We start from the raw sequence: 13,393 nt of genomic DNA, 5'->3' as shown, positions 1-13,393 counted from the left end.
GCACACTGCACAGCGGGCGGAGGGAATTAATGACCACTTTCTGAGATTCACTGTACAATTCCCTTTGCTGTAAAATTTCAACTTCACAGATTACAAACGCTCTAGGTTCAAACAGCATTTCGCCTACCACCACTGCATTTAAAAGAAATAAAATAGCACTTGATGTTTTAAAAATCATAGAAGAAAGTGTTGAACCTAGAAACAAAGAAAAATCAGAAACAAAAGACCTCTTCACAAAGGGCACTCAGGAAGAAAAAATCTCACACGAGCCTCTCCTTTTTCTCTGACACATGTGTATGATCAGCATGTAAAATGGGCTTGATTGGTTTTACCCTAACCAAGTCTCCATCTAAGAGACAACCCGGTGAAGCCTGACACTCGGACCGCACAGTGGAGGCGCAGAGGTGGGTGGCACCTCGCCTGTGGCACAGGATGACAGGTCTCACTCTGCTCAGTGAGGACGGTCTCCAGGCACAGCGGACGGAGGGAGGGGGATGGTGTGTCTTCTGCAACTGCACTTTCAAATGCATACTTAGAACAGAGGGGCTATAATCATATGTAACTTGAGTTCTTTTTCTTATATAATTATTATTTTTTTAACAATCTGGATTATCTACCTATGCCAGCTAATAATGCACATTTCTGTAATTCTGAAGCAATCTTGCAACAAAGCAAAAATAAACAACCAAAAAAAAACTAGGCTACAACTAACATTTTTATTCAATTTTTTTCTCTCAACTCGGAAAGAAACAAACGACCACATAAAAAAGGGAGCACTTCAGAATATATACACATGAGGTTGGTCTGGGTATCTAAGGTGCTTAGAAAACTGACATCTAACTAAGTAAGTGTTCTATTTTTTTAGCTTCTACAACGGTCATTTCTAGGCCTTATGGTCATTACATTTTCAGTTAAGGTACTATATTAATTTCACGACTACAGAATGAAGCACTCAAACAAAATAGATGGGAATGAAAACATGTATCCTGTCTTACCTTTATGTTGTATTAAATGCCAAAGATATTGTTGGGGATTATCTGAAAGAAACCCTTACTCCTGATGGCTGTTCTAAAAATGACAAAAGGCGGTAACACATTGAAAGGAAAACATCCAACTAAAAGGCAAATAAATGAAGGAAATACAAGGAAGTTAGACAATCTCTACACATGAGGCCTCTAATAACACTTTAGTGGGAAAACATTTGTTTTTCCTCTTGGCAGCGACTGAACAGGTGACATTCTGAAGGGGTACTTTAAACATAACCATTTAATTTTACAATATAAAAAACATCACAGTTAAGTAAAGAGCGCAGTCCTGAAAAAGAATAAGCAGCTCACTTGCAATGTTCAAAAAAGTGCCCACGTTCCTGACTGGTGCTACCTTCTCCACAGTGCGTGAGGGAGGGAGGGAGTGGAGTGTGTGTGTTTGCAAACACAATACAATGTAAAAATGTCCAGGTTCTTATTTGTTTTGTTTTAAAAAGGTCATCAATTCAACCTAAATTCAACAATTACACTTTAAGAGTAGCATTTTGACAATACAGAAATGATATCTAAGATCAAATCACTTGAGAAAAAGTTATTCTCTATTATTTGAACAAGGGAAAGAAAAAACACAAGACAAGAATCCACAGTAATAACAGTTATATTAAATGTTGAAATAAAAATTACTTTTCATTTACATCTGGAATTGAGATGTCCAATCTCCATTGTTTCTCCAGAAAACAGGAAAAAAATTACCTAAAAACACGGAACTTTTTTAAGGCTAGCTATAGACAAACTTCACATTGGCATTTTCTTCAGTTTTCATCTCAACTATTAGTACTTAATAGTTTAAAAATCAAACATAATTTGCTAGTAATGCACAACTGCACACTTCATACTATGACCATTTGATAACTGGTCATGTAAAACTAACCCCAAATGTTGATTTGTCTTCAATTTATAAACAGTAAAAATAAAGCAAAAAGGTCTTTTTTCCTAACTTACTTCCTTGAAGACAGTTTTAGCCCAATGTAACATGAAGCAAAGCTACACTATTATTTTTTAAAAATTCTACATGAAGAAGGGCAGCAATACTAGCACTTTCTGAACTAGAGATTTTAAATATTTATAAGACTACTGGTTAATAATAAAACCTCGATGCTACCCAAGTAAATAGTATGCCAGCAAATGCTTTCCTTATGAAAGTATTCACCTTACTGAAAACAACAGGACAAAGTACAACTGGAAAACCAGGGGAAATCCTTAAGACAAGATACAGTTATCTGCCAGTGAAATGGAGGGCAACTTTTTGGCCATTTTTTTTTTTTTTTAATAAAATATCTGATAAGATTCATTTAAAATTTTGTAGAATAACAATTTTTAATCTTTTGTGGTATCTGCTTAGATCTCTTTCTGGTAAAACAGATAAATGTGTTTCAATGACTTTATATCAAGATCTACAAATTCTCTGAAAAATTAAAAAAAAACTTAAATTGACATAATCAATTTAGATGCCCAATTTGGTAACATTTTTCTCCCAAGGAGAACAATTTATATAGACATACGCCATGACAGGTGGCATTATGTTTAAAATGCTCCTAATTTTTACAATAGGACTAAATTTCTAAGTAAAGGTAGGGCTAGCAAAGACCTTATTTCAAATATGAGAAAGGGGCACTACAAAGTGCCAAAACCTGTAACACTGAATCCTGTATCAGACTTTTTTTTTGATACTGGTGTTTTAAAATATGTTTTAAAGTAATCGCTTACCACTTTAGAAAAAATTGTTGAAATATAAAGCAACTAGAACACGTTGCTTTTGATTTTGGTAGCTTACGCTTGACTGACTCTTGTATTTTAAAAATCCCTAGATTTAAGCCTAAGGGTTTTAATACTATATGGAAATTCCTTTATGGTTTCTTAAGACCTATGCTGTCCCTTTTTTTCTGAGAACTTCTAAATTATCACTCAAAAGCAAACACTACCCTTACAACATACCAGTACCATTAAACACTCGGATCACATGCCCATTCTATTCCCCTACACTTCTAATTTGAAGCTCTGGTTATAAGAGAAAACCAAGTTTGTAAGTGTTTAGTTTTCTAAGATTTTACAGCATGTTTCCAATGAAATACATTCTGTACTCCTATGTAAAAAGGCCAGCTCAGCCAGCTTCCTTCTGGTCAAATAAAATCAAGTTGGTTTTATTTGTAGTTTTATTCTGTAAACAAAAAGCTTTGGAACCTTTGGAGAAATGCACTGCACTAATCCTCACCTAATGATACACAAACCAGCAGGACCAGGGGTTCTAACCAGTCTTCTCTAATGCTGTCAATCTAAGATCACAAACCTCATCTACAATTAACAAACATTTCAGTACATCCCTATTCCAGGCAGATGCAGTATCACTGATGGAGTTATTCAAGATTAATGATCTTGCATGAAAGACAGCTGTGTGTGGAAAAAACGGGGCTGGGGGACCTAAAGAAAAATCTTCTTTTGGACTTTTTTTTTCTCTAAGTACAGACATGCCCCTAACAAGCACAAAAACCTAATTCCCAATGCTGATCACTAGGAATATTAAATTATCAAAATTAAAAATAATTTCCTCACCTAGCACAAGATACTATACAATATTACAAACACAGACACATGAAAAAAAATCAGGCAGTAGAAAATGTACAACAGCTTTGGTGTTACACAGAACAACCTCCATAAACGACTGACAGTGAAGCCCAAGCTCGTGTTTTCTTACCACAGACACTCCGCTGCTGACTTCTACTTGTTTCCTTTTACGTCCTTGGTAAGGTCTGAACAGCCAAGAGAGACAGAATGTACAGTTTACTTAATAAGAACTGCTAAGAACACCGTGACACTGTGTTCCAAAAGACGTCATGTAAGTCTTGCCTCTGCCCTATGGCTCTGTGGCACATTTCCTGTCAAGATCACAGCAGGTCCAAAATAAAGTGACAACTAGATTTAATAAATTAATATACATTTTGTTTAAAGATGTACAATGCACATTCTGTTTAATCCCAGGTTTCAGGGTATCCAGGAACTTCTATTTACACATATACAGACCTCAGACAGCAGTGATGTCAGGAGACGCAGGAGGGGCAGCAGCCCTGGTACTGCTGCTCTCTGAATGCTGGGAACGCAAGTCAAACACATTTAACTTAAAACAATGCTGAGAGATCACTGGGAAAATCTCCAAAGAGAGAAGTCCACAAAAAAGGACACGTGAAGGCAAGGGGAAGGTCAAGGCAGCCGAGACACCGCTTTATTCTTGGGACGACTGTGGAGGTGGCGGAGACGTGCCCTGTTTGCCAGACTTCCGTTCATAGTTCACGAGGCGCTGGCCCACAAGGTACCTGGGTTGGAGAGACAGGGTGGTTACTCTCTGACATGATCTTACTTAAACATTCTTCCTAAGAGTAGCCAGCAGTACATTTTTTACAATGTAAATTAAATCACTTCACTCCCACTTAAAACCCTTTAATAGTTCCGTAGGTAGAAAGGAGTCTAGAATGAACACCTGCAAAAGGCACAGAAGCAGGCTCCGCACAGCAAGGTGCGGTTTACGGGAAGACAGGAGAGCAGCGGCAGTCAGGAGGCCCCAGATGCAGTGCGGTAGCCGCACTGCGGGCTCTGGGCACAGGTCAGGGGCTCCCAGAAACTCGGGCACTCAGAGGCCAGAGTGAGGCTAAGGTAGTATCAACTTATTTAAGGGATTTATCTGTGTGGATCATGTTTTATAAAACAGCTTAGTGGACAGGGCTGAAGAAATGGACTGGAAATATGATAACTAGGAAGCTGGGCAGGGAGGAGAGGAAATCCTGAAGAGCTCCAGTTCTGGAGAAAAGGAGGAATCAAAGGACAAGGTTTCACGGGGATCAAAGGGAGATGGCAGAGAAGTCAGTGAGTGCGAGCAGCTGACAGAGGGTAGGTGGTTATGGTCCAAGCAAGAGTATTAATAAGTTGATAGGTAGATCAGCCGGTGGACCAAGTTCTGCATTTCCACATTTCCAAACTTAAGTGATATGGTTACAGGGAGGTTATGGCAAAAGGCATGGGACTGTATAAACAGAGACAAGGCTGGAGGCCCCCCCACCAGGATCCTCATCCCCATGATGATAGCAGGAGTGGGGAAGGAGAAGCAGTGATGTGAATCCCTAACTTCAGGGGAATGGCCTGGAGGACAGTGGGTAACAAAAATGATGCCAACAAACTGGAAGGGGCTGGGGTACACGTAGGCACTGGGACCCAGCAATGCAGATCAAGGAGTGCCCAGTAAGACTTTACACATCTGCGTGAGAGGAGAGAGTGAAGCCAGCACGTGAAAGGGCTGCCAGGGAGCTGAGGGCTCTGAGACGCGGGTTGCTCAACAGTATGATGAGAACTGCAGCCCTGTGTCCTGCGACTGCTCTCGGAAGCAGAAGACACGCCAAAGCTTTGGTAACAAAGGCCTGGCAAGTGCTGAGGGCTCGGTGTGCCAACTTTCATTTTTCACCATGATGTTCTCTACCCTGCCTCTCAGCTATCACTTTTCTGTCAACACACAAAAGCCTAATGAGGTTGCTTTGGCAGTTTATGCCAAGTAGCTTAACATCTCACCTTTTAAAAACATTCCACTAATCCTACCGCTTCTACATCCATGATCCCACTGTTTAATCCCTTTTCTTTTTGTCTTCCTGATTCTATTCCTGAAGTGAACTGTTCCTTACCCTACTGTTCTCCAATCAACCAGTGTTTTTTCAAAGTGTGAGAATTCTGTAAATGTTTTGAACAATGACTACTCAGCAGTATCTGACATAATACACTTGGCACTACTTTCACACACACACACAATCACAAACCATATCAAAATATCAAGTGTAGAGAGAAAAGCAAAGTAAACTTGCCCAGGACCAAGAAGTAACTCAGTGGCAGAAAAAGGAGACTCTACTCACACCTAGCTCTATTCCCTAGCCCCTTCTCGTGCCCCCCACCCCACACACATGCACACTCGGTGCCTCCTGGCGATCAAGCACTGTGAGAGAGTGGACAGCCAGGGGCAAGCAAGACAGACCCTTGATGGAGCCTGCAGTTCAACCGTTTTCTGCAGGAAGACAGAGATGGGGAAACAGAGCATATTGGGCTTCAGGAAGCTGCTGAGGGTGTGTCTCTTTTGCATTATTGCAGTATTTACTGCTGCGCCAAAACAACTGAAATCCTCCTCCCCATTCTTTCATGGTTGACAGAACTCAGCACTCTGACTAAGTGTTCCAGTGTTTATTACCATCAGTACAAGTGCTAGAGAAGCCCTGAACACTCTTAAATTTCATTCTCAAAAATACTACTCTTTGGAGTCCTCAGAGTAAACAAGGTGACCATGTAATTCGTTGTCCAAAGCCGGCACTCAGGGGTAAAAGGGGGCGCTGTTAACAGTGACAGGAAGGAGGCATGCGTACACTGGGGCTCTCCTGGGCAAACCAGGATGGATGGTCACAACTTCCTTTCTCTGTGAGACACCATCTAAAGCAGAAGAGGATCCAGCCCCCCATCAGGACATGGAGAGTCAAATGGCTGTTATCCCCAGAAGGTGCTCTCTTTGGCTGTTCTCAATTTCTCCCTGAGGTCAGGCAGCAGTTTCCTCAGAACAGGGGCACCATGACACCTCTGCAGTAACTTTGCAGCCTCTCTGGGCAATGGTCACAGTGAGCCTATGGCCCTTGGTTGTAAGAAGGGCTTGCAAGAAGGCAGGCGCCACTAATTCCTAACGCAGCCTTCTTGTTTTTACCTAGAACTAATATACTGTCAAAACAAAACATTCGAAAACAGACTGAAAATTATTTGGAATGGATATTAAAAATTCTTCTTCCCTAGTTTTTCCCAGTCTTTTTCATCTCCATAAATGACAACTCATATTGCCAGCTGCCTGACACAGCCAAGCCCTTGATAATCCTTGTTCACATCCTACATCCAACCTGTTAGCAAATCTATTTACCTCAAAACATACCCAGAATCTGAGCACTTTTCCCTCCTGTGATTTATTACTTTAGACACAAAAATTAAGAAATAAGATATCTTAACAAGAGCAGCCAGATGAGGAGAAGTCCAGACTTACTTGTCATTTTTAATATGTTCATAAAGGCGCTTAAACTGGCGGACCTGAAAGGACAGGATTCCCATCAGTACCACGACCATCAGTAAAAATGGGTAGATCCGCCGGTGGACCAAGTTTTGCATTTCCGCAGTAACACCTGTAAAACCAAAGAAGGAAAACTCTTAAGTGTATACAGAACAACAGTGAAATAAAAACATGTCCTTCCATAAGTAGAGGGGACTGGTGGTGCCTAACTGAACTCATCCTGTATGAAACGGGGTGCGGCAAGGGGCGCAGTGGAACCGGAGACAGTCACAGTGAAGAGGAGCCCTGTGAACTACGTGCGGAGCTGGGTTGAGTTTTAAAGGCCACAGAGGAACCAACAAAAGGAGGTTCACCAGAGAGGTCTGAACAATGAGACTCATGCTTTTGAAGGTCATCGTGGCCACAGTGTTGAGAATGAAATTAGTGTAGAGAGTTCAAAGCAGGGAAACCAGATGGGAGGCAGCTGAGGTTAAGGTGAGAGCCACCGTTCACCTCAATGTGAGCCACGAGCAAGGGCTCCAGAGGTCAGATCAGTGGGACTCGGAGACCACAGAGAGCAAAGAGCCTGAGGTGACACAGATGACCTTCAAGGTTTCTGATTATGCAACTTGCTAGTAACCTATAGAGGGAATTCAGTAGAAGGAAAAGATCTGCAGGAGAAAATCTTGTGCTTATAACTGTGAACATACGTTGGCTGTAAGGTCTTGTCAGGATTCCTCGGTACACAAGTGATGAGGTAATGTCTACATGTTGATGTGTCACAAATGAGCGTCTCTTTAGCATAAAATGTTCCTTTATGCTAAAGAACATTTTTAAAATGTGAATATTTTTCTCACCTGCCTAGAGAAAAAAAACTAGCAAAAAGCTTAATGATCCTCATCTTGCCCTGAGTAGTGAAATCTAAGAAAAAGTCTTTTAAAATCATTCTTTTAGCTGGATTTATATTTACAAACAAAGCATTTGGAGCCAAGTAGCCCTTGATACTGGAAGTGATAAGAACATAACAACGTCAGTAAAGGTGCTCACTTGAGCTCCCAGCCAGCATTACCCACCTAGTAGAGGAACAACGCCTGACGCAATGACGTACGGGACACACAGGGAGAGCAGGAGCACAGAGATCACTGGCGCTGCCAGTCTCCGGATGATGTAGTGAAGGTCAATGTTGCGGATGCCATTTGCGTAAACCTGAAACAAGGGGGAAAATCAGAACCAGAGTACAAGATGAATTCCTCCAGGTTAACAGAGCAATCTCTACTGAATTCAAGACACAGGGAGCTGCATCTACCAGCCCAAAAGGATTCAAATGGTTCAAGGGGAAAAAAATGATTATTTTTTTTTGGAACTCAAGGTAAATTCTAGAACACAAACTAAGTATGGTATCTGTAAGTTTTTAAAGAAATGTATTTACTTCCTTACACTTTGCAGTTAACTCTGCTAAGAATGAAATAGTAAGACATTAATCTAGAATAATAATTACATTAGCCTTGCACTAAACAATACCAGATGGCATCCTATAATTTTAATTGAAGATCACATAACTTGAAGTAACTTCATATATAAACTGTATAAGAGCGATCTGTATTATTACTCAAGATTGCATTCATTTTATCTGAATATAAGAAAACATTATAAGGGGAAGCATGTTTTTAAAAAGCTTATATAAATCAAGTTTCAACAAGTCAAAAGGTATTTTATGTAACGATTTAGTATGAAAGAATTCTATAGTGAACTTCTTTTTAATTCAAGAATTTCTAAAATATTTCCATCATCTTATCCAGAAAGTTCTACTAGATAGTAATGCAGAGGAAAGAATGGATAGAAGTGGGGAAATCTTGGGGATAACGGAAAGTGAAGATGGCATGCAAAAGGGGACAAAACAGAAGAGCACTACTCGTGTTTTCTCCCCAGCACCGAAGCCTCTCCTGGCCCAGTCACACAGTGTGGTGTCACTCAGTCCAATCCCTCGAGCCCTCAGAAGTGGGCCAGAGCATCTGGATGTGAATGACAGACAGGCTTACTGTTCCAAAGGCCCACTTCTGATCCCCACAAAATCCTTTTAACTCAAATGCATTTAAATGACTGCAGCAAGGCATCCCAGTGTTTCCAAACCATTTCATTTAAACTTATACACACGTAGGAGAAAGAATGCGTCAGAAAGTAAGGTATTATAGAGATCAACAGTGCTCCACAGCTTCCACCTCTAAACAAACCCTTTCTTTCCACAGGGGCCAGTCTCACCTGGCAACTTGAACTTGGGCTGGCCTGTACTCCCAGCCTGAATGGGTGCGCTGCCATTCACCCCACAACCGACCTCACTTCAGAATCTGCCTGTACTTGAGAGATGCAGGCAAACACACACCAATTCCCTGGCTCTCCCTGGCCCCAAGCAGCTCCAGGTACACGAATTTCTGGATGATTTTCTTGTGCATATTGGGCTGAGAACTACTGTCTTTATTTCATATACATAAAGGAGGCGTACCTTCAGTGCTACATAACTGTAACACTGCATTCATTTAGTGCTACCCTTTAGGGATGAGAGGGTTGCCCACAGTACATTCTCCAGGTAATTAACATTCTCTAGGTACATTCCCTAGGTCACTAAAACATCAATAAGTACTACTACGCTGGTTATTTTGGAAGGAATCTTCCTAAAATGAATTATCCTACTGCTCTAGCCTTATAATCAGAGTACAGAAACACAGTCTATCTTTTTCAAGGTTATCACCACAATGACCAAATTATCTGATGGTTCAATAATACAAAATAGTCTTAGATGCCATGTAGCTAGAATATTCCCAAATGGCTCTGCTTTTTAAATCTATTATCTTTTTCTTTATCTATTGCCTTGAACAATAACCTCTTTTCTCTACTACAGGCTCACAAACCTGAATATCAAGTCTTCATCAGAACTCCTGCTTAAAAAAAAAGCACACATGCTAAATTTTGCCTTTACTTTGGACAGGATTCTAAGTATTTTAAGATACTGGTTAACTTTCAGATAAGGGAAGTTTTAAGAGTGGCTGATGAAAATTCATGGTGATAAAAAAGCAAACTGCCTTTCTTCTTTAAAAAAAAAAGTTATATATGTTCATTAAAGAAAATGTAGGAAAATCAGAAAAATGGGAAAATGGAAAACAAGAGCCCCATAAGCCAAACTTAATCACTATCACTTTGTCTTTTTCCGAAAACTGATTTTGCTTACCTGCTCAATTACAGTTTTCAGCCACCACTGAGGACCCATCAATGTTATAGCTGCAATGATTTTGGCATGCAGGACTCCAAGTGCCCAGTCCTAGGGTAATAAAAACCACTTTGATTTTTTGTTTGCGTTTAGCAATTAACCAGAACAGAGGCTATACAATCTTCTTGCATTAGTTACAATACATTTCAAAACAGAAGTTCTGCTGGATTAGTAACAATCTTACAGAAGACTAACATATGCTGGAAAACCCAGGGAATTTTTTCCAACAGCTCAAGTTCAATGTTTCTATCAAAATTCATTCTTGTATCTTTCAAAAATCTTCATTATTTTACCAAGAGAATCAAGAAAAAGTGTTTAACATTAATAATGATTTCAACAATCAAATAAAACAGTGCCCTGATTTCATTTCACTGAACCTTCCTTAGGCTGTTTTACTGGCTTTGGCTGAGCTACTTATGTCAAAAGAACAGTGGAGCCACGTCTGATTTACAGAAATTATCCCAAAGGCACAGAGCTTCCAACGTGGATGCATTCACTGTGCTGCTGAACTGCCGTGAGAACCTCCAGCCACACCGAGCTCCTCACTGTGCCTCCGGCCTGCCCACCCCCGTCCTCACCAGGCAGCCAAAGTGACCTTCACCCGCACCCACCACCAAGAGATCTCTTAAAGTGCGAATCAGTTCACTTAAGGAGACTTCCCTGCTTACAGCCCTGAACACGGCACACCAAGTCCTTCATAACCTATTCTGTTTATCTTTTTTTTTAAAAAAAGCAAGTATTTTTTTAAGTATCATATAACATTTAAATCTATTCTTGTTTTTGTTTTTTGGTTTTTTTAATTTAGTGGAAGGACTGGGGATTGAACCCAGGACCTCATGCATGCTAAGCATGCTCTCTACCACTGAGCTATACTAACCTCTCTAAATCTATTCTTACATAAAACTGAACCCTTTCTAGAGAAGGCTGGAGTCCTCTGTGACCCCCGGCACAAATCCTAACCCCTCCCCAGCAACAACCACTGTGGACATTCAGTGTGTACCCTCCACGCTTTCCCCTACACACCCTTCTATGCTTATACACGTATGTCCCACAGGAATTACACAGTATCAGTTTTATATGGATTTTGCTCATACTGTTTTCCCTCCTCTTCACTGCCCATTATCTTGAGCCTGATGTTTTGATTTTCTGGTTTGGTTGGTTGGTTAGTCTTCTAAAAGATCTTCAAGTTGAGTCAGAGGCTGATGCACTGAACTCTTGCATATTCCCAAATATCCCTCTTCATCCTGACAGATGAACAACTGGATGACATTTGGTCTGGGTACAGAAAGCTTGGTTTTTGTCTGTTTTATCTAAATGGCCTCTAACTGCCCTTCTACTTACGGTTTTCAGTGCTACAAAGTTCACTGCCAGTGTGCTTTTTTTTTTTCTTTGAAGCTTATGATTTCTCTTTCAGAAATCATAAATTCAGAAATTTTACTAAGATATGCCCAAATATGTGTTTTTCTCACCAATTTCCATTTCACCAAATGGGATGAACCCTTTCAACCTACAGTATCAGTTCTTTCTTCAATTCAGCTAAAACTGTCTCCTATTTTTGTTTCAATGGTGCCTCATATTTTTGCATTGTAGAATCCTTATTATGGGTATATTAAGTCTCCTAGATGTAGCCTCCAAGACACTTCCTTTCCCCTTAATTTCCTATTCTTCAGTTTTGCCCTGTGCATTAGTCATCCAGGTCTCCAACCTGAGCCTCAGTGGTGACTATTCACCCAGAATCTGTTTGAAATCCACGCTGTGTGACACCACACCAACCTCACCTCGCTTGACGGCTGCTGTTGGACCTGCATGCACACACACCTCAATCGCCTGTGTTTCTATTCTTCTATTTGGATGCCTGTGGCTCCACAAGAGTTCTCTGTCACTGGGCATGTGTTCTGATGGTTCTGCCTGATCTTTCTTTCTGTGGCTGCTGGATACCCCTTACACAAAGCATTTCTTATTTTTCTCTGTAGGCTCAGTGTGTCTCAGAAGCTCAGACAGAATATCCCATAGGGCTGCAAAAGGATCTGTTACTTGTTAGACCTCTGGGATAGCAAGCCAACAGTCCCCCAGGAAGAACATGGAGAAAGCCTCCCTGTACTTTCTGTATCCTTTCAAGGCTCACAGGCAGGGAAGATTCAATCCTCCCAACTCAGCCTTCTCTTGGCCTTTGGGAGTCCAAAAGGCACCCAAGTGAGGTTAATGTTCACCTGAGGAGGTCCACAAATCACTGAGGTTCCAGCTCTTTCAAGATCCACTGCTTTCCAGTCCTTTCCCACAGGACACACCACAGTAGTTCCCCTGCTAGAATTCCAAAAGAGCCCAGACTCCCATAGATCTGCAGTCGTTCGATGCAAGAAAGGCAAGTAGCTTCAAGTCAGGGATGGAGGAAAAGCAAGATATTCTTCCAAACCTTGGAATTTTATCCAGAACATTAAGGCTACCATACTACATGTGCTATCTACAACTTGTGTTTTTCTCCTACTCAAAAACATGTCTAAGTGCTATCTATATCAAAACATACAGCTTTACTTCCTTCTTTTTAATTGCTGCACTAGATTCCAAAAAAAGATACACCACATTTTATTCAATCATGATGGGCATCCAGTTTGCTTCTAATTTTTTTGACATTACAAAAAATGATACATATTAGAACAGCCTTGTTCATGCCTCCTGCACACAGGTACATGTTGCTTTGCAGGAGATTCTGAAGAGTGAAACTGATAGGTCATAATATATAAGCATTCTTAAAATTGAGTAATTTCAAATAATTCTCCAAGGACATGAAATTGGGTACTGTCAAGACCACCAGAAACACAGGTCTAACTGAACAAGCTGCATTGATACTCAGTGCAGTGAGGGAGACCACACAGTATGGGGAATGTGCAACCCTTAGCAAGGAGAGTGTTAGAAAAGGCTTGATTTCAGTTCATCAGCTTGTGTGAGGTCATTTGGGGGGGATTTAAGGAAGCAAAGCTTTGCTCTATACCACATGCTGTTTAGAAAGTACAAGTATTCTGTAGTTGGGTCCCTTAAATC

The 13,393-nt window shown here is 40.7% G+C and overlaps 1 protein-coding gene across 4 annotated transcripts in view; it reads right to left on the bottom strand.

The window, feature by feature from the left end:
- Window positions 1–1,628: 1,628 nt before the first annotated feature.
- The window catches only part of MARCHF6 (membrane associated ring-CH-type finger 6), a 69,621-nt gene continuing 57,856 nt past the window's right edge, over window positions 1,629–13,393 (bottom strand). For all 4 annotated transcript variants that reach the window (XM_074356216.1, XM_074356221.1, XM_074356227.1 and 1 more), the window contains exons 23-26: window positions 10,316–10,405; window positions 8,166–8,298; window positions 7,090–7,225; window positions 1,629–4,354 (exon numbers count right to left, since the gene is read on the bottom strand). In XM_074356216.1, coding sequence (XP_074212317.1) covers window positions 4,264–4,354; window positions 7,090–7,225; window positions 8,166–8,298; window positions 10,316–10,405 — 450 coding nt within the window. In that variant the 3' untranslated portion in view covers window positions 1,629–4,263. The remainder of the gene's footprint in view (window positions 4,355–7,089; window positions 7,226–8,165; window positions 8,299–10,315; window positions 10,406–13,393) is intronic.

This window comes from Camelus bactrianus, chromosome 3 (assembly GCF_048773025.1).
Source record: "Camelus bactrianus isolate YW-2024 breed Bactrian camel chromosome 3, ASM4877302v1, whole genome shotgun sequence".
Taxonomy (NCBI): Eukaryota; Metazoa; Chordata; class Mammalia; order Artiodactyla; family Camelidae; genus Camelus; species Camelus bactrianus.
The sequence above is the reverse complement of the archived record's forward strand: the minus strand, read 5'-3'. Positions and strand labels throughout refer to the sequence as shown.